Raw genomic sequence first — 21,632 nt, forward strand, 5'->3', positions numbered from 1 at the left:
ACCTTGAACTGCACTGAATGCCGGGATGCATCTCGGCTCCTCAGCACAAACCTCAGCGGGTGGATACCTGCTGCCATCTTATATACCCGTATGTACGGGGAGTGGCTTGACATGCAAATTCCACTCACCATTTCTCATTGGCCCTTTCTTCTAAAGCTCAGAGGTGAGTGGGGCTCCTGAGTGAGACCCCTGATGTCAGTCGACATAACATCTCCGTTCCCCTTCTTCAGGGAATGAGGGTTACATAACAGAGACGTTTTAAGGTGCATAACCTGTCTACATATGATTTCCATATGCATATTCGTATTGTATTCATAAGTGAATACAATGGTAACAAAGTTTCACAAGCTTTCATGGTTGTGGTTCACAGATGCCAGAGTTTAAATCCCCCCCAATCAGAGCTTGTATCTTAAAAGATACATTTTTTGCCCAATGGTTTACTTAATCTTCTCGTTAGATATTAGATACTTAGATATTTAGATACTTGTCCAAGGGGATTTGTGTGAAGTTTAAGTGCGAAAAGGTTTCTATATTTGGACTTCACTACATTATATTCTGATTAATAGAAATATTTTACACTGGTAGCATGAAAAACAACTGATATTAAAATGTATTAAATTATACAGACGGCAATCAAATACTCTCCCTGGAGCCATTACTAATTTTTGCACAAGTTCTGCTCTCTGAAACCATCAACGCCACATAATGAATTGTATTTATATTGTGTCTGCACTTTTTCGTGAATGTTCACATCATAACCAACAAAGTTAAAAGGAACCTTTGGAGTACTCTAATCCACACTTTAGTTAATTGCAGCAACTCTAATCCATAATCATGTTTCAACAGTTATTTAAGTTTCATGCTTATTTTATTCACAGATTTACCCAATCATAGCAGTGGGAGTTTACACTGAAGTCTTAAATTACACGCTTTATATTTAAAAAAAACAAACCACCATTTATTTATTTATTTATTTATTTTTTAATATCCAGTGGCCTTTACTAAAGGCTTCATGGCTAAAAACTGCTGATTGACTAGTTGCATTTTCTGTATAATTTTATTTTTGGACTGATAGTGGTTAATAAAGTGAAATAATGGTATGTGACACCGGTCAGTAATATCATCGTTCTTGTTGGTCAGTGTTGGAGGAACTCGGCCTTAGCCTGACAGTTAGCATGCTCTGGACCAGGTTAATTTCCCAGCATAAGCTGCCAGAATGACTAAGCTTGAGCTTTATTAAATTCATTTATTGAAACAAATAATTTAACAATGAGTCAGAATAACTGAAATAAGCCTTTAGATTTTAAGATAATCCAGATAAATATGCAAATATGTTTGTTAATGTCCATATGACATTTTAGCTGAACAAATTAAATATTTAAATTTTGTGTGCATTCATTTATTTTGTGTTGATTTTAATTATTAGCTTTTAATCAACTCTCAACCGCCTGCAGTTCCTTCATGAACCCAAGTTTTGGAAACCTTGATGTAATGTGATGCATCAATGCACTTCTTGTGTTTTGCATTCACTGTGCATTTGCCAAGCTGTCCATCTGATTTGTAACTACTAAAGTATAATTAACCTGCAGCAACAGAATCTGAAACTGTATTTTTAGATATTTTCAGAATCTTGAAAATGTTTTTATTTTTTTATTTTATTTTTTTTTAAGGTGTTTATTTAATCTTTGTTTTAGTCAAGTCACCTTTATTTATTTAGCGCTTTTTACAAAACGCGTTTTACAAAACGCTTTTTACGTGTCAAAGCAGCTTTACACTAATAAACAGCAAAATAGTGTGTCAATAATTCAAGAGGACCATAGTAAACACTCGTTTTCAGTTAAAGGTAGTGCATCATTGATTTAGTGATGTCGTTGTCCAGCCCGGTTCAGTTCAAATAGTATCTGTGCAATCAAGTTGACAGTATTGCAGAAATTAAGTGTCCCCAACTATGCAAGCCAGAGGCGACAGTGGCAAGGAACCAAAACTCAATTGGTGACAGAAATGGAGAAGAAAAACCTTGGGTAGAAACCAGACTAGGCAAAACCAGCATGTCATGGTTTAATTTATGAAAATAACCTTCAGTTAGTGGACTTGACTGCATGTTCAGCATTAGTCTGAGAGTGTTTTTAATTTGCCTATTTTTTTTCCCTATGTCTTTCAGGTTTATGTCGCTGCCTTCTCTATTTCAGGCTATGCCTGGGCCAGCTGGCGTAATCGTTATAAACCCTTTAACCCTGTTCTAGGGGAAACGTATGAGAATGTGCGGGAGGACCGTGGTTTCCGTTATATTGCAGAGCAGGTATGCGTACCTATTTATAGGACATACAATATGAAGGACTTTTGCAATGTAACATTTAAAATATTTATTAATTAATTCATTTATCAATTAATTCTCTTTCTAGGTCAGTCATCACCCACCTCTGTCTGCCTGCCATGCAGATTCTGATAACTTCAGCTTTTGGCAAGGTAATAGTTGAAATATTTATTTATTCTTTACATGAATGTCATTTTAATATTTAATTCAAAACAGAGATGCCTAATACACATTTTGATGATAGGCAGTGTTGCTTCCTATGGTTATTGGTGTATTTTGGATCTTTTGAACATCAGACACCCTCTCCCAGCCTAGCTAAAGCTGATCAAACCTCAGCCTCCACCCTAGCAGAAATTGTCTAGGAAAAAACATCCTCTTGATAGCTACTTCAAGGTTCTCTGTGCAGCATCTGTGCTTTCATTTGTTCTCCTGTGACGTCAAGTATAGAGTAGGTCCCGCAAGTTAGGGCTGTTGTGTTAATTACTATACCGACTTATCGCACAATATATGGACGTGGCCTCCGTAAGTTTTAGTGCTGTAATATATGCCCATTGTGTTTACATGCATATTTAAAGCGTAACGAAACAGCGCTACTCATTTGAACCACGTCACACAGATAGTTTATCGCTCGGCTCAAAGTTCAAACGCCAGCGCAGTGTGAGCTTAGAGTAGATGCGTTTACTCACTGATAAATCTCGGTCATGCAACCATCTAATAGCGCTGTGAGATCCACTGTGCAGCGCTTGAATTCAGTGAAGAACATAGATGACTTGGTGATATACACTAGTTTAAAGCCAGATGAAACCGTGCTGACAAACACTGCACGTCACAGTAGAGCCAGCAGGCTTTTCAATCTACAAATGGCCATAATTTACCATTTAACACTAACTACAGCATTGTGTTGTGGCAGAAATGTGAAATATTTACAGGTGCATCTCAATAAATTAGAATGTTGTGGAAAAGTTCATTTATTTTAGTAATTCAACTCAAATTGTGAAACTTGTGTATTAAATAAATTCAATGCACACAGACTGAAGTAGTTTAAGTCTTTGGCTCACATTTAACAAAAACTCACCAATTCAACAAATTAGAATATGGTGACATGCCAATCGGCTATTCTTCAAAATGGTCTCTCAGTTTGGTTCACTAGGCTACACAATCATGGGGAAGACTGCTGATCTGACAGTTGTCCAGAAGACAATCATTGACACCCTTCACAAGGAGGGTAAGCCACAAACATTCATTGCCAAAGAAGCTGGCTGTTCACAGAGTGCTGTATCCAAGCATGTTAACAAAGTTGAGTGGAAGGAAAAAGTGTGGAAGAAAAAGAAACCAACCAACCGAGAGAACCGCAGTCTTGAGAGGCTCGTCAAGCAAAATCGATTCAAGAATTTGGGTAAACTTCACAAGGAATGGACTGAGGCTGGGGTCAAGGCATCAAGAGCCACCACACACAGATGTGTCAAGGAATTTGGCTACAGCTGTCGTATTCCTCTTGTTAAGCCACTCCTGAACCACAGATGACATCAGAGGCGTCTTACCTGGGCTAAGGAGAAGAAATGGACTGTTGCCCAGTGGTCCAAAGTCGTCTTTTCAGATGAGAGCAAGTTTTGTATTTCATTTGGAAACCAAGGTCCTAGAGTCTGGAGGAAGGGTGGAGAAGCTCAAAGCCCAAGCTGCTTGAAGTCCAGTGTTATGTTTCCACAGTCTGTGATGATTTGGGGTGCAATGTCATCTGCTGGTGTTGCTCCACTGTGTTTTTTTTAAAAAACAAAGTCACTGCACCCGTTTACAAAGAAATTTTAGAGCGCTTCATGCTTCCTTCTGCTGACCAGCTTTTTAAAGATGCTGATTTTATTTTCCTGCAGGATTTGGCACCTGCCCACACGGCCAAAAGCACCAAAAGTTGGTTAAATGACCACTTACCAGCAAACTCACCAGACCTGAACCCCATAGAGAATCTATAGGGTATTGTCAAGAGGAAGATGAGAAACAAGAGACCAAAAAATGCAGATGAGCTGAAGGCCAATGTCAAAGAAATCTGGGCTTCCATACCACCTCAGCAGTGCCACAGACTGATCACCTCCATGCCATGCTGAACTGAGGCAGTAATTAAAGCAAAAGGAGCCCCTACCAAGTATTGAGTACATATACAGTACATGAACATACTTTCCAGAAGGCCAACAATTCACTAAAAATGTGTTTTTTTTTTTTTTTTTTTTTTTTTTTTTTTTTTTTTTTAATTGGTCTTATGAAGTATTCTAATTTGAGATAGTGAATTGGTGGGTTTTTGTTAAATGTGAGCCAAAATCATCACCATTAAAAGAACCATAGCCTTAAACTACTTCAGTCTGTGTGCATTGAATTTATTTAATACAGTTTCACAAGTTTCACAATTTGAGTTGAGATGCCGACACATCATCAGTGCACTTGTATTTTGCAATGTCACATCCACAAGGAGTTTTTTTTTTTTTTTTTTTTTTTTTTTTTTTTAAACCCAAAATAAATGTAAAATAATTATACAGTACATTCAATGTAGTGATTGACCGATATTGATTTTTTTTTTTTTTTTTTTTTTTTTTTTTAATAACCAATACCAATTATTTGCATAATTATGTGCCCGATAACCGATATGCAGAATCGATATTTATTTACAGTTAAATAAAGTAAATCAGTGACTGAGTGAAGTAAGTCCATACTTTACTTTGGTATTTCCTCCTTTTAGTCATCTTAAAAAGTGTTGAAAATTAGCATTCTTTCATGTTAAATTTAATCTTCATATTACAACAATAAAAATATTTTATTTATAAAACGCATCAGCTGCAACACTAATAAGTAAAATACATGTAGAATATAGAATGATTTCAAATGGAGAAAATTAATAAAGGACAGGAGTCATATCAACTTTGTTTTAAACTACAGTTTATAAGCTGTTTAATAGGCTAAAGAGTGAGGATTTCACTGGAAAATGTTAATTCACTGAAGAATATTCTCTGGAATACTGGAATATAACAAACAAAACATCATATTTTATTGTATTTCTCAACTCGTATGGCCTATATCAGAATTACTAATATTGTTTTCGTCGTTCTATTCTGAAATGCCTGCTGAAAGTGCAGTTTATCTATGCATTTACATAGAAGTATACTCAAACTGTGATTGCTGGCGAAGATAATAAATTTCCATAGAGTAGGGTGACCACCTGCCAATAGATCTGTTGGGGGACATAGATGTGATTTTGCGGGACAGTGGGGGATACGTGTGAGATGGAACTGGCAAAATAATACACAGACATTTTCTTAATATAATAATTAAAAACCAGCAGACTGATGAAAATGCGGGACATTTTCTCAATATGCGATGTGTGGGACAAGGGGTTAAAAATGCTGTGCAATACAACGCAAAGCAGGACATGTGGTCACCCTACCACAGAGTTGTATATATTTAGAAGTGTATTAAAAAAACCATGGTTAATGTTAATATAATTGAGGGTGTTTTAAACAAGTGAATCTTGTTAAAAGTTACATGCGGTGGCCATCAGAGCATCAACCCGGTGAGTGAAGGGCAAAATTAAAGCGACTTCACGAAACGAATGATGAGCATACGGACAACAGGGAGAGAATTAAATTCAGTGCTTTTATTTTCAACATGCGCTGTATTTAATTCATGCAAAGTTACGTTTATTGGGACAGGACTTGACGGATTATTTTACGTGACTGTGAGTTCGAGCTATTTCTTATGACTGTTTAAGCCTATACGTGACTCCGGCTTCACGAGGCTAATGATGAGCATGTAGACGTTACGTTTATTGGGACAGGATGAATTATTTTACGTGACTGTAAGTTTGTCTCTATTTCTTAGGGCCAAGCTGCATAAACTAGCTGCATATCAGGCATTTATGCATCACATCTAATATGAGCATTAATGGTTGTTATATTAAATAAAGTTTACTAATTACAGCAAAGCAAGAAAGTAGGCTACGTTTTACCCTCAGGTGCACTGCATGTGCGCAATTTTCAAAACAGCCACAAGATGGCGCCCAAGTATTCGGTGAACCCGATACTACAAAACCGATAACCAATTATGGTAAAATGCTTAAATATCGGGAAAAATATCGGTAAATCGATATATCGGTCGATCTCTAATTCAATGGTACATGTTGTTTGACAGTACAGTGTCATTCTAACATCGACAAGAAATGTTTTTGAGACACTGCAGATGAGCAGATTTTTACTTTACAATAAAGATACCTCCAAAGTCATACTCCTCAAATATGTATATATATATTTAAATATAAATTCATGCATTTATTTTATTTTTTTGTTTGTTCATTCATTCATTTAGTCATTCTGTATTTTCAGACCAGAGATGGAAGAATAAGTTCTGGGGGAAGTCAGTGGAAATTGTTTCAACCGGAATGGTTAATGTCACTCTGCCAAAGTGAGTATGGGCTGAGCTCTCTGCGCAGCTGAGAATGAAATCATTTTATTTTTATTTAAAATGGTCAGTTATTGAGAGATGTTAAGTGTCTTTGGATTTAAATTTTTATTCAGTTTTTAGTTTTATGTACAGATGTGGCCACTGAGAATGCACATCAGAAGGAAAGGATCACGCATGGTCACACAGTAGCACACAGAGCCACTAGAAATGCTCTAGTACAGGAAATACATGCTCAGTACAGATCTGGCCACTGAGAATGTGTCTTTTTTTTCACGCGACAGCCTGCAATTTGCCATGCGTGACCATGGAGCTTCCTGCAGGCGCCATTTCAGATTTTTCAAAACATTGTTAAAACAATATCCACCAGGTGGCGCAAAGAACAACATTCTGTAGTTAAACACCGCACCCAGGGGTGTGTTTCCCAAAAGTAGCGTTAGCCAACAATGGTCAGAAGTTCCGTCGTTATCAACATTTAACGATTCAGTGTTTTTCTCGAAACCGTAGTTCAAACGAACGTTCACAAACAGCGTAAGCTTGTGTGGTTGGAACTACAGCGCTCGACCTGTGGTTAAGCATAGTTTTTTTTTTTAAATCTCCTCCTGTTCACAATTAGCTAGCTTACATGCAGTACAATCTATACCTTATATTCAGTCTAAATATAAATGCTTTTTAATCTATGTAGGGAAGTAAAAAGGACTTTAACGCTTTTATTATTTGTAAACGCACACTTTATTACGCTTTCAGCGTACATAGTCGATATGTTGGCTACTATAGGCAATAGCTAGTCATGTCAGCGTGCTGATTTAATTAGTCTTACTAAAAATATGATGCAAAAGTGATCATTCATATTTGCATCAAGTATATATTTTGTTTTCAATGTGCTGGTTTATTTCAGTTCCGCGTTTTGTCTAATATACAAAAGTAGGCTAAACTAGCTGAATGATGTTATACTATTATGACCAAAAACAAGTGTTTATTTTGTGTGCTATTATAAGAAAATATTCCAAGTGAATGTGCCGTCGCGCTCGTCCAAGGTTAATTTATAATGTCAGAATTAAACCCCTATTTAGAACAATGCCACTCAGTCAGGCGTCCCACAAGTCTTATAAATGTCAATATTGCATACCAAGTAAATAAATGATTATTTTCTAGAACTGTGGCTGTAATACTTTTAGGATTTTTGTGACAGTCATGGTCAAGATGCTGCTCTGAAAAATGTTTACCTTTCTTTTGGTTGAAATTTATGTTATTGTTTCCATAATTTTATTTTCAAGTGCTTTTAATTAATTTCTCATTTTGCGTATTTTAATATTTAATTGAATCTTTACTGGTGTATTTTGATGTTTTATTTGTTTAAGTAAAGCGCTTTGAGTAACATTTAAAGGCGCTAGAAAATAAATATTATTATTATTATTATTATTATTATTATTATTAAATTGGCTAGCTGTAGTTTTCTTATTAAAATCAATGAAATGTATAAATGTCATTAAAAAGCTGTACCGTTCAGCGAGATCACAATGTGAATTATGTGAATTATGTTTTAGGCCGAAAATACGAGTGAAGCAATACATGGCGAATATGGAAACATTTGGATTCCTGCCGAATAAGAAAGGGCTTTAGTTTCACTTTAAAACTTCACTTTAAATTAATTCGTTTTGGCTTAACATTTATATAGCCTGAATACTGTTAACTTTTAGACAATTTGAGTAGTGAGGGGAAATATAGCCTATAGCTGTTCATAGTTTAAAAAAAATCTAAATAAAATGTGACGTATTTATTTATTTTTTTTATTTATTTTTTTCCCTCCAAAAATTTTTTTTTTTTTTTTTTTTTTACATGTTGCAGCAAACATTTTAATATAGTTTGGAAAAAAAAAAAAAAAAAAAAAAACTTGAGAAACCGTTGAGAGTTTTCCTTTCACTTGGCCAATTTTATAAAACATGAAGCCATGACAAACTGTAGCCTACAAGATAACATTCTGCAGTTAAACACTGCAGAATTTTGAGAATAAAATTGAGAATGAAGTCGTAGCCATATTGTTGAGAGCAATAAAAGTCGTAGCAATAAAATCATATTGTGGGAATAAAGGTGCAGCATCATGCACGGCGTTTTGGCGCCATGTTAAAAATTCTAAGATAATATTTTGATGAAATAATGTTGTAGCAATACGAGAATAACGTCGAAATATTTTGAGGATAAAGTCAAAATTACAAGAATGAAGTTGTAGCAAGAGATTACGGTTATAATATTTTGAGAGAATGGCCCGCAATACTTGAATATTTAATGAAACAAGTAAGTATAATTTAATGAAACGAATATCTCGTTGTAATCAAAGTGATTAGTTCACATGCAGTTTTAACTGAGGCGAATGTAGCGATCTGTCACGCCACATTAAAGAGCGTGAAAAAACACACTGTAAAAATGGTATGAGCTTAAAGTACGTAACAATATTACACATAATATTTTCGAGTACTTTTTACGTTTTTTTTTTTTTTTTTTTTTTTTTTTTTTTAAAGGACTCTATCTGAATAATGTAAAATCCCCTAAATTATTTGACAGAATTTATATTAAAAGTAACAAATGTACAAATTGCTTTGCAGTTGCTCAGTTTATATTAGCCTATTGTCTTTTCTGAAGTAAATAATTTGAACATTCATAAGCTGTTTTATTAACTGTAGTATAAAATAAATGATTTGAAGTGACATTTCAGGTCTTATTGTTCGTTAGCTACATAAAACTGACAGAATTTAAAAGCTAATTAAAAATTAAAAGATTGCCAAGAAAATTCTTCTTAAAACTTAAGTTACAAAAATAAATAAATTTTTTTTTTTTTTTTTTTTTTAAAAAAAAAACAGTGTGCAGTGCTGTATTCCAGTGGACGGTACAGGCACAAGAATGAAAGAACCAATAGTTTGGTCACTTTTTAACCTGTAATTAAAACCTTCATACCTCCTGATGATTTTATACAATAATAGTTCAGTAAACAAGAAATTTAAATTGTGACTAACATTTTGGTCACAATATTGACTTTCTCAGTTTCGCTGACAAAAATAGTTCCAATCCAAAGTCACAGCAGAACTGTTGTGTTTCCGAACAACACAGCAGTGTTTCATTACTGATCGAATGTATGTTTTTTATTTATTTATTTTTTTTAACTAATCAGTGATAGTCACTAATTCTCCCGTTCATAAAGATGGTCACTTGCCTCATTTCAGAATGAATCGGACGTCTGTTGAATTAATGACTAAATGGTTTGGTTTTATATTTAAAAGTATTTTTCCCAACTTTTTTTTTTTTTTTTTTTTTGTATGTTTGAAAAAAATATTTAAAACATTAATGTTATATCTGTTTAGGGCTGTATTATATGTATATTAGGGGTGTAACGATACATGTATTCATACCAAACTGTCACAGTATGGTGCATGAGGCCTTAGAACGACCGCCAGCAGAAGAACAGCGAATGCATGAGTTGCGCATTTGAAAGCAAAGCCCACTAGACTTTAGCTGTCTCTCATTACGAAGGATGCACCATCCGGTGGCTGCATTCAAAGGCTACATATGTCATAGAGGCTGTCTCATTTTAGAAAAACAAATAGGGCATTCCAAATGCGACCTTCGAATGCGTCCTCCTTTCACAGGAATTCGGAGGATGCATGCATTGTATCCTTCGCTGCTAATTCTTTGCGTCGCACACAAGCGGTCGTTTATTTGAAAAAAATAAATAAATAAATAAAAATTGCAACGCTGGCAGATGTAAACACAAGTGACGATATGGTGTTTAAATATAAAAAGTAAAAAAAAAAAAAAAAAAAAAGTCCTCCTTTTGTTCTGTAACAGATGTCAGTTGTACTTATGCTGCAGCTCCTCAGATATGCAATAAAATAAAACAAGCTAAAAACAAAGTGATTTCTTTTCAAATTACTTTCCAAGTTTAGAAATAATTTTCCTTTATTTAATTAGTGTTAGAGTGCAAATAGGGGGCACAGCGTGACACAACAACTGTCAAGTCCAGTGTAGACTGTTAGCGTGTTGTCATAGCAACGTGATTTTCCTTTTCCGTCCTACGAAGGCCATCTCATTTAATTCTAGGCTTGAGGACACTCCGCATACGCATCCTACAGAGGATGCAATCTCCAAAGGATGCGACCTCTGGAGGGCACATGCTTCGAAATGAGACACAGCTAGTGATCATGTGCTGATTTTGAACGTGTCTCTCACACGTTCAAAAGAACTCACAAAAGAGTATAATGTTACTCTAAAGGCTTGCATATTCAACTGTTTGCGAAATGGAGCTTTGTGCTCATGTATCCTATCTAAGCTATTATTTAATATGTAAATTATAGACTAATATATATATATATATATACACACACACACACACACACACACACACACACACACACATACAGATATATATATAATAATAATAACAATGAGAAGATGTAAATAATAGGAGAAAGAGGAGAAAAAAAAAATTCATTATAACAATTTAAACTTGAACAGTGTAACAAAATAGAACATGTGAACATTTCATACCACAGTATTTAACATGTAAACACGCACATAATGAGGATCACTGTGGTAGACAGTAGGGAAACACACTGAGGTCAGACATAATGTACACATTACACACATTATACACATTCACCTGCTGTCTCTCAGGCTGTGGCACATCCACACACATCTCGCAGCCGGTGCTGCTGTCTGTCCCTCTCCTAAAATTATCTTTATTTGTTCTTCTTCAGTCATGCCTCTAAAGTTCTTTATGCTGTTTGTACATTTATTTACATATAGGTCTCTTATTGATTTGAATTTGTGGCAGTGAAGCAGGAAATGCACTTCTGTCTCAATCTCTCCTGTCTTGCAGTGAGCACACACTCTTTCCTCTCTGGGTAACCAGCTCTTTTTGTGTCTGCCGGTTTCAATGGCTAGACTGTGCTTACTGAGCCTGTACTTGGTCAGGATTTGTCTATGCTTAGTGTCTCTGATACTTTGGAGGTATCCTTCCAATTCATAATTTGATTTTATAGTTCGATATAATTGTAGTTTACTTTGTGTTTTAGTTTCTTGATCCCAATGTTCCAGATATATATTTTTAGATTGTTTGATCATTTGATTTATTTTGATGTTTGAGTGAGAAGCAGTGCTGGTCTGAGACTGGTTAAAGTTAGTAGAGTTAGTCAGGTTAGTAAGTCGCAGAACCAGCTGACTTAGGGGACTTTTTTTGGGGTTCAGTTCTTGGGTTTGTGGCGCTTTAAAATGTAGCAATTCTGTGGGACTTGATTTTAGATGTATCCAGAATTTTGAGGCATCTTTTTTGTATATTAATGATCAATGGGAATCGGCCTAATTCTGCCCTACATGCGTTGTTGGGTGTTCTCCTTTGTAATTTTAAAATCATTTTACAGAATTCTGTGTGAAGGGCTTCTGTTGGATGTCTGTCCCATCTAGTGTAGCTCTGATCACTGAGTGGACCCCATACCTCACTTCCATACAGAGCTATGGGCTGAATTACACTATTAAACATTTTACACCAAATTGGAATTGGTATTTCAATATTTTGGAATTTTTTTCTTAATGGCGTATAGAGCTCTTCGAGCTTTATCTTTAAGAGCATTCACTGCCATACTGAAACTCCCTGATGCAGTGATGATCAGGCCAAGGTAAGTGTACTGCATCGTGTGTTCTAGGGCGGTGCTGCCTAGATGGAACTGGTGTCTGTGTTCCTGACATCTGGGCTTTTTCTGAAAGACCATAATGTTGGTCTTTTTGAGGTTTACTGCCAGGGCCCAGTTCTGACAGTAGTTCTCCAGCAGGTCTAGGTGTTACTGCAGTCCCTGTGGGGTGGATGACAGCAGCACCAGATCATCTGCGTATAGTAAAAACTTTGTTTTTGTCTTGCAGAGTGAGTCCAGGGGCTGTAGACTGTTCCAACTGCACCGCTAATTCATTAATGTAAACGTTGAACAGTGTTGGACTCAGGCTACAGCCCTGCCGCACTCCTCTTTTCTGGGTGAAGAATTCTGTGTGTTTATTGCCAATTCGTGTTGCACATTTGTTGTTTGAGTACATTGATTTAATAACGTCATAAACTTTACCCCCTACACTACTTTGTAAAAGTTTGTAATATAATCCATCATGCCAAATAGAATCAAATGCTTTTTTGACATTGACAAAGCATGCAAATATTTTTCCGTGTTTGGTCTGTTTTACGTGTTTATTGATTAGGGCGTGTAGGGTGTAAATGTGGTCAGTAGTTCTGTAATTTGGAAGAAAGCCAATCTGACTAGGGCTCAGGACACTGTGTTCGTTAAGGAAGTTTACTATTGTTATGGTCAGAAAGCAGAGTTTGTTGTATGACAGTGAATGCACTGAAGGAGGAGGGGTCCATGTCAGTGATGGCATAGTCCACTACACTAGCTCCAAGACCTGAACAACACGTGAACCTCCCTAAAGAGTCCCCTCTAATCCTGCCATTAAGTATGTACAGGCTTGAGGCTCGGCAGAGCTGCACTAATTCTGTACCGTTTTTATTTACAGTTTGGTCAAGATTATTTCTTGGTGGGAGGTTTTTTGTGAGACTCAAGGGGTTTTGGCCAAAGACATGTTCATTGCCATTTGGATCTATGTTATCAGATTCAGATCCAGTTCTTGCATTAAAGTCTCCACACAGCAGCACGCTTCCCTGGGCCTGGAAACGGCTGATCTCTGTGTGGATATTATTCAGATATTCCTCATCACGGTAAGGGGATTCTGCTGGACGAATGTAAATTGTACAGAGATATGTGTCAGTGCTTGAAATGCCAATTTGTTTGTTTAGTTTTAACCAGCAATGAAATTTACCAAGTGTAATAACAGAAATGTGTTTGGCCAGATCACCAAAATTCCTCCTGAGTCTCGTCCACGATGGGCTGTATTTAATTTAACTGAGGGCACAATTACTTCATAGTAGCATGAGGGACAGTAGGTAAGCGCATCCTTTCGATACCAGGTTTCAGTGAGAATGATGATGTTAGCATCTTTGTTATTTTTCAGAAAAATTGGGTCTGTGCTTTTGGAACCAAAAGTCGAAGAATGAAGACCCTGTATATTCCAACAACTTATACGAAATGAACGCATTAGTATATTAGTATTGTTAAAGATAAACCTGTTTGGTAAGACAGAGAGAAAATAACCAGTGAGAATATATATGGTAAACAGTTAACATTAGTGCACTTTTTTTTTGTTTTTGTTTTTTTTTTGTTTTTTTTTTTTCCTCCCCCCCCCTCCCCCTTAGTGCACTGTGTTTGTGGATGTTGTCCTTATCTGTTCAGGAGCTGGTTGCACAGTGTATGTAACATCTCTCTGATCTGGCTCAGTTCGCTGGCAGGTGTGGAGGTGCTGGGCGGAGCAGGGGGCCGAGCTGCAGCTTCAGCATAGCTCTGTGCTTTCGGCTGTGGGGGATTCTCTTGGTGTAGGGTGGTTTTTGGTTTCTTCTTTCTTACGGGGGGTTTGATGGCCAGTAGGTGGATGTGAAGTTGGTGACTGCAGGTTTACAGGTGTGTAGGGAGCCGTTGGTGGATGTAGTGGACGTTGTGTGGTGTTTGTCCATGCAATGTCTTTCCTCACTGGGGCCGGAGGGGGATTCCTGGGCATGTAGGGGTGAATGGGCTGGTGGTATCGTGGAGTTGGTAACAAGTGTCTCGGTGATGCTGAGCTGCAGCCCAGGGCTGCATCTTTTAGGGACTTTGCAAAAATACGCACTCCGTCTTTATGTAGGTGAAGTCCATCATACAGGTGTTGGGGGCCGATGTGATGGTGGTGGGCCAGATGTACATTGGGGAGTACAGAACATCCACGGGAAAGTTCAGCATTGATGTTGTAGATGATGTGTGGTGGTGTGTCATGTCTTGGGAGAAGCGTGGAGATTATGAATCGGGACTCTTTTTTAGGGTCCAAGAATTTTCCATTAGAGTCCATGAGAAGGAGAACATCTGGATCAGGTTTTGGAGGTTGGGTAGGTGAGGCCTGTGTTGCTGCAGGTGTCTGTGTGTTTGTTGTAGATACGCATTCTGTGTTTGTGTAGCTTGGTTTGTCTGTAGTAGCAACTGTATCGTAGTGAAGTGTAGTGTTTTTTGTGTTTTTCTGTAATTGTTCTTTCATTTCTTGCAGCTGTCTGGAGAAGTTCTCTTCTTTTTTTCTATGTGTCCTCCTCTAGTTTGCATAACTGTAAGCGGAGAGTTCGGTTTTCTTCTTGCAGTTCTCTGAGAGCTCTTGTAAGTTCGGTAATGGAGGAGCTGGTGTTTTTCTTCAGCTGCTGGAGTTTATCTTTGAGCTCTTGGATGTAATTGTTTGTGTTGTGCGTGTCTGATAGTTTGACTTGAATGTGTTCTCTGAATTCAGTGAAGTCCAGTTCTAGTAGGGCTAAACTGTCTCTCAGTTGACGTTCAGATGATGAAGGTGAAGGATTCATCGGGCCTTCGTCCTCAGAATCTGTGCAGTTCACATGGGTCTCGTCTCTCTCCTTCTCTACTCTGGCTTTGAGCAGGGGAAAATCTCCTCAAATTAGTTCAGGCTCGCTTCATTGCCTTGCAGTAAGAAGGTACCTTTAGTATAGTAGGTTATAGTGAGAATGGGGTTGTCTGTGTCTAGCATTTCATCTTCACAAATAGTTCATCTTCCTCCTCGGCCAATTCCTTCATTAAAAACATGCTTGTTTTCCTCACAGATGGCCAATTTCCAAGCTTTAATCATAGTGGTGTGGAAAATGAAGTTGTTCTTGATTCTTTTCCCATTGAGTTGAATATAGTCGGCATACAAAACATCAGGATTGTCTCTGAGAGTTTTCTCTTTGTGTTTTTTACGTGCCTGTACACTCCTGCACTTCTCTGGGTAACACACCTCCCTGCACTCTGTTTGGGCCAGGGTCGCCATGGTGATCAGACTTGGCACCGAGCCAGAACTGCAGCTAACTGTAGCTTTTAGCTTATAATGATGAGAGATTTTACTTGAATAAAATTGAATATACGGTTTTTGGTATTGTTTTATGCCAGATAGGGCTCACCTCTTTGTTTAGCAACTGAAGATCAACAGTTGTGCAGTGTTTTTCAGTTGTAGTTCCTTTAAAAAGTCCTTGAGTGTTTTAGAGGGAAAACTGCAGATAGCTGGTACAGTGGTGATCCAGTAGCCAGATGCTAATCCAGAGGTTCGAGTTTTTTCGTTTGTATTAAAATGTATATTTTCAGAAGAAATATATGAATGCAAGTTGTTCCTCTGTTGTTTATACTTGTTTGCTGTTATTATCTCACTCTCTGTCTTACTTTTTTGGCTTAATCTTTTGTAATTTTTCAGGAGTTCATTCTTAGAGTGTCTGACACACATCTAACGCTCTAATCTAGTTTTTATCTGTACACTCAAATGCTAATGAAGAGTCACACGTGACTAATTGTGTGCTGCCGTGTGAAAACACGTGTTCCTAAAGGCCCCATCTGTATTATCAAAGACCCAAAGAAATCCAAGGAAACCAGTTAATTTTATTCAGTCAATGAGTAGTGTACTACTGTATATTCCATATAATGATCTTAATAATCTGGTCACTGTGTATCTGATTAATTTTTTGAAAAAAAAAAAAAAAACATTTTTCCTCTTCAGCTACGGTGATCATTATGAGTGGAATAAAGCAGTCACTTGCATCCACAATGTGTTCAGTCAGCAAAGATGGCTTGAGCACTACGGTGATGTCGTCATTCGTAACCTCAACAACGATGAATGCACCTGCAAGATAACATTTGTCAAAGTAAGTTGTTGTTTTTGTATTTTCCTCACTTGTGATGTTTTAATGCTGTATGACCTTTTTTATTTATAGACCACAAAAGAAACTTACACTATGTAATGGAAGTTAATAGAAAATGCAACAAAATGTTGCATGCTTTTTGTGAAATTGAAATATAACCAAACTAAATTTAAATTTTAAAGCAAACCCCAAATCAAATAAATAACATAAATCTCTTCATATAACCCTCTGGGGTCTGAGGTGATTTTGGGCCCCATTAGATGTTTTGACATGCTCTGACATTTGTGCTTATTTCAGCTACTTATAACACACTATTGGCCAATATGTAATGTGGTATATATGTGTGTGTGTGTAATGTGTGTATATATGTGTGTATATATGTGTGTATATATGTGTGTATATATGTGTGTATATATGTGTGTATATATGTGTGTATATATACACATATATATATATATATATATACAAGCAGTAACTGCAAACAATATGTGAGCAAGGAAAAAAAAAAAAAAAAAAAAAGATTATGCGTGGTTAGTAAATTTTGGGAAAATAAATGTAGCTGAAATAAGGCCATAAAACCCATACTAATAGTCCTGAACAAGGCTTTTGAGTAATCTGTGTTGTAGGCTAGAATATTTACTTCAAAATGGTGAGAAAATTATCCTATGTAGTCATTCACCGAAAACAATATATTGATTTAAATTTTTGAAGACATGTTTTGTGATGGAAAGCCGCATGCGAGGGATTGACAGTGGCCGGTATTCACACCTGAGAGACAAAGGGCCGTCCCCTAATGGCCCATCTATGTGATTTGTTACTTTGAGGCAGGTAACAAAGAATGTGAGGAAAATAATGTGGGGTTTTGATAATTTGTATTTCATTTACAACGCAGTATAATCAAAACATACATAATGAAGGTCGAAAACACATTATTGAGCACACTGATCTAACCACAGAGATGTGAACAGACCTTGTCTTTCCTGAACGCAGAATCTGTTCAGCAAACGAAACAAGTAAACCATACCTGATATTTACCACTCTAATTCCAGAAAAGTCAGGACGTTTTGTAAAATGCCATAAAATCAAGAACGTTATCTGTTGTAGCAAATTAGCTCAAAGGGGAAAATATTTGATTAATGATAACTGGTTATAATTAATCATGAGTATTTTGATCAGATCTCAGAATTAACTGTAGCAGAATTAACATTACAATTTTTTGATCTGTTCGTCCACTGAATAGACAGTATAATTATCAATTCTAGGAGAGGTTATTTTCTGGCTGAGAAAGAATAACTTTCCTACTTAAGTTACTGCTGGTACTGACTAAACTTCAAAATGTAGCATGTAGCAAGATGAAACATTCAGGGACTTCAAATTGTGAACAGCACACAGAGACAATCAGTTGTGAATATATGGAATTTAAGAAATGGAACTGCAGCTAACAACTAAACATACTCTGTTACTGTCATAACCTTGGTTCCCTGAGATACGGGAACGAGTACCATGTCGCTGGACGCTATGGGGTTTTTTTTTTTTTTTTTTTTTCCTCTCCTCTTTTAATAGCCCAGTGAAACTGCACGGACATTGGATCATGCAGTGACAAAACGAACCAATGACTCGGCAGCGGTGCTGCACGAGCCTATGCGACAAAGCCCGCCAGAAGGGGCGGGGCCATACGGCTATACAAGAGCCCGCTTCGCCGTAGGATCCTCAGGTTACTTCAACTGAAACGACAACTAAGTCGTGCACCGACATGGCACGGACAGTAATGCAGTACTCGTTCCTGTATCGCAGGGAACCAAGGTTACGACAGTAACAGAGTACGTTCCCTTTCGACACTACACTCGTACTGCATCGCTAGACGCTATGGGAACTGTTCCATACACGCCGTGCCATGGTAGAGGAACGACTAATAAATTTCTGCCCAGGCACCCCTTGGGGGCCTATAGTACAGCAAAAAGCAAAACAGCCTGAAGTCACTCTCATGGCATGCTAACTCGCTCATGCACAGGACTAGCTCCATTACACAGAAAGGAAAGGACGTCCAGGTTGTAGAACCTAGTGAAGGTGGACGGCGAGGCCCAGCTGGCTGCCGCACAAATTTCTGCAATGGATACACCACTAGACCACGCCCAAGACAAGGCCTCTGGTGGAGTGGGCACGTACCCCGATGGGACATCGCATACCCAAGGAGGAGTAACCTATCCATCTAGAAAGTCTCTGCTTCGTGATCGGATGTCCTTTACTGCGGCCACCGAAGCAAACAAAGAGCTGTTTCGACTGCCTTAAGGAAGCGGACCGCTCAATGTACATCTTTAAATCCCCTGACCTAGCAGAGTAAATTCAACTCCTGATCCTTCTCTGAGGAAGGGAGTGCAGAAAACACCTGTGCCCATAATTGAGGGCACTCTAGGTACATATCCGTTTCTCGGTTTCAGGATGACTTTAGTCTTTAGTTCACTTCCCCGTGAACCTCTGGAAAGAACGGGGAGACCAATGTCTTAAGCAGTTATCCAATGTCTTTGCTGCCGACCTTCAATGATCCAATTCAAGCATACTAATAAGCAAAAATTACTCAAGATAAGCTAACATTTGTTTTCCTTCTGCGATCTACTGTACAGACGTGAATTTACTTTTCTCAAAGCCTGAGGCTTTTTGTGTGAAAAGGCTTTTACATTTGCCAAAAATAGAACTTTTTATATTTAAAAACAAACAAGCAAGCCCTGCCCAGATTTAAAAAGTAACGCAAAAGTAAAGTAACGCATTACTTTCCATAAAAAGTAACGAAATAACGTAATTAGTTACTTTTTTAAGGGAGTAACTCAATATTGTAATGCATTACTTTTAAAAGTAACTTTCCCCAACACTGGGCTTCTGTATGGGATTTCCCCAAGCAGGAAATGCACTCGCCTTGCACGAGCTATAGAAACGGTGCGACATTTGAAACAACGACGTTAAATTTGCTCTTTTAAATCAGCTTTTTTTGGGTCGCCAGATGGCAGCAGGGAAGAGAGATAATGGCTGCAGCTGGCGTTAAGCCGAAGAAAGAGAGGTGGCGAGTCAGCTGAGCAGAGAGATCCCGAATCCGCCGCAAGGCTTTTCTATGGCGAAGGCTTCTGTCTCGAAGATCGAAGATGTTGTAGTCCGTCGCTGAAGGAGAAGAAATCTGAGGATCCTATGGCGAAGTGGGCACTAATATAGCTGTGTGGCCCCGCCCCTTCTGGCAGGCTTTGGCGGGCTTCGTTGGCATGGGCTCGTGCAGCACCGCTGCCAAGTCATTGGTTTTTGTTTCACTGCACGATTCAATGTCTGTGCAGTTTCACTGCGTCTAGCAACACAGTGTTTTTATCGACGAGAGTAGCAACGAGTGTAGTATCGAAAGGGAACTAAGCAAACACCTGTACATGTACATAGAGGAAGAAATTGAGAAAAGAGATGGAGAGAAGAATGGCAGTATTTAACATCAATTAACCAGTGACCTCATGAGAATCATCAGAGAAACAAAATCACCTTAAAAAGGGGCTCAACCTAAAACACACACCCAAATAGTTGTAAAGGTTATTTGCATTGGCTTTGTTGCTGAAAAGTGTCCTGATGTGGTAGACATGGAGAGTGTCTCAGAGTTTTAGCAATGATTGGTTTGAGTTAGGGTATTTTCATAGTTTCCTGACCACACCCACCTTTGGGAGAATTGGCCAATACAAAGCTTGGATTTTTGAGCGGGAACTTCTCTTTGTCTCCATTTATGGCCTATTTGCATGTTTATTGCTGGCCTGGGGGATTGATGCAGTTTTATCCAAAATGTAGTACAAACAGTAAGATGTATTTTCTAATCGCATGGTGTACACCATTGTTTAGAAAATAAAGAGCAGATCGTTTTGATACCAATAAATGAAACATCTAGAAGATATTACACCAGAGATACATTCATACATTGAAAATAAGCATTTAGAGGTTAACTAGTAAAAATAACGAGGGGTAACTGGGCTAATATAGTATGGAAACATACAAGCAACACATGCATGCACCAAATACATTTGTAACTGGTTAAATATAGTCTATATGAAGCAAATGTTTCTGTGTGTGTGTTGTGTATTGTGACGTGGGGATAGTCTGCCGGTCACCAAGCAATTTTGGTGCTTGGTACTGGTGATTGCCTCCTCCATGGAATGCCTTTGAATTTCAAATGGGGAGACAAGAGTTCATCTGTTTAGCATCTTTGTAATAGCGAGGAGGTAACCATAGACCATTAAACACCCATATAAACGCAGAACGTGAGGCCACGTCTGTAATTTATATGCAAATGTCAAAAGGCTAAAAGGGTCCTAAACGATCATCGATGATCCTAAGCAGACGTTACACTGTTCATCTCTTTAATCTTTATTTAATTGACTAAAGTTCAAAGAAAAAATCCAGTGTTTAGTGGCCAACTTTTAATTTTATTTTGTAAATAAACAACAAAATGACAACTTTAAGTAACAAGATTTTGATTTCCAGGGCTGTAACACTCCAAAAAAGTTAAAAGCAAAATAAAAGTGAAAAGGTCATAGAATATCCAAGTGAAACTGTTTTGTAACAGTTTGCAGTAAGTTCACATTTCACAGGTGAAATGGAAAAAGGCGAGGACATCATGTTAGGGTGTTAAAGTAACATTTCAGTCTTTGCAAGCAAAGTTGAATTATGTCCTATCACTTTGTGCGAAATTTCATGACAAATGTGTCAAAAAATCAAAAATCAAAAATCACATTTCTTAATAGAAAAACAAAGAATGTAGGTCATTCACCAACTACCACACATAATATTGTGAAAAGATTCAAGGAATCCAGAGAAATCTCATTCTGTGTAGGGCAAGGCAAGACACCTCAGGTGAATGTGCATGACCTTTGAGCCCTCAGATGGCATTGCATAAGAAACCGTCATGCTGCTGTGTTAAAGTGCCCCTATTATGCCTTTTCAAATATGATCTTTCATGTAGTGTTTCATGTAGCTGTATGTGAACATAAACTATCTGCAAAGTTGTGAAGCTGACAGTGCACGATAAATAAAGTTATTGTCTATCAAAAAAAAGAGTCAGCTCACGTTTGCCTGAACGAGTCGTCAGGATTT

General features: G+C 37.6%; 1 protein-coding gene across 2 annotated transcripts in view; it reads left to right on the forward strand.

Annotated features, from left to right (window-relative positions):
- LOC127161517 (oxysterol-binding protein-related protein 7) overlaps nt 1–21,632 on the forward strand; it is a 56,416-nt gene that overhangs the window by 20,154 nt on the left and 14,630 nt on the right. For both annotated transcript variants that reach the window (XM_051104268.1, XM_051104270.1), the window contains exons 15-18: nt 2,162–2,299; nt 2,403–2,466; nt 6,676–6,754; nt 16,385–16,529. In XM_051104268.1, coding sequence (XP_050960225.1) covers nt 2,162–2,299; nt 2,403–2,466; nt 6,676–6,754; nt 16,385–16,529 — 426 coding nt within the window. The remainder of the gene's footprint in view (nt 1–2,161; nt 2,300–2,402; nt 2,467–6,675; nt 6,755–16,384; nt 16,530–21,632) is intronic.

This window comes from Labeo rohita, unplaced genomic scaffold, assembly GCF_022985175.1.
Source record: "Labeo rohita strain BAU-BD-2019 unplaced genomic scaffold, IGBB_LRoh.1.0 scaffold_66, whole genome shotgun sequence".
Lineage (NCBI taxonomy): Eukaryota > Metazoa > Chordata > Actinopteri > Cypriniformes > Cyprinidae > Labeo > Labeo rohita.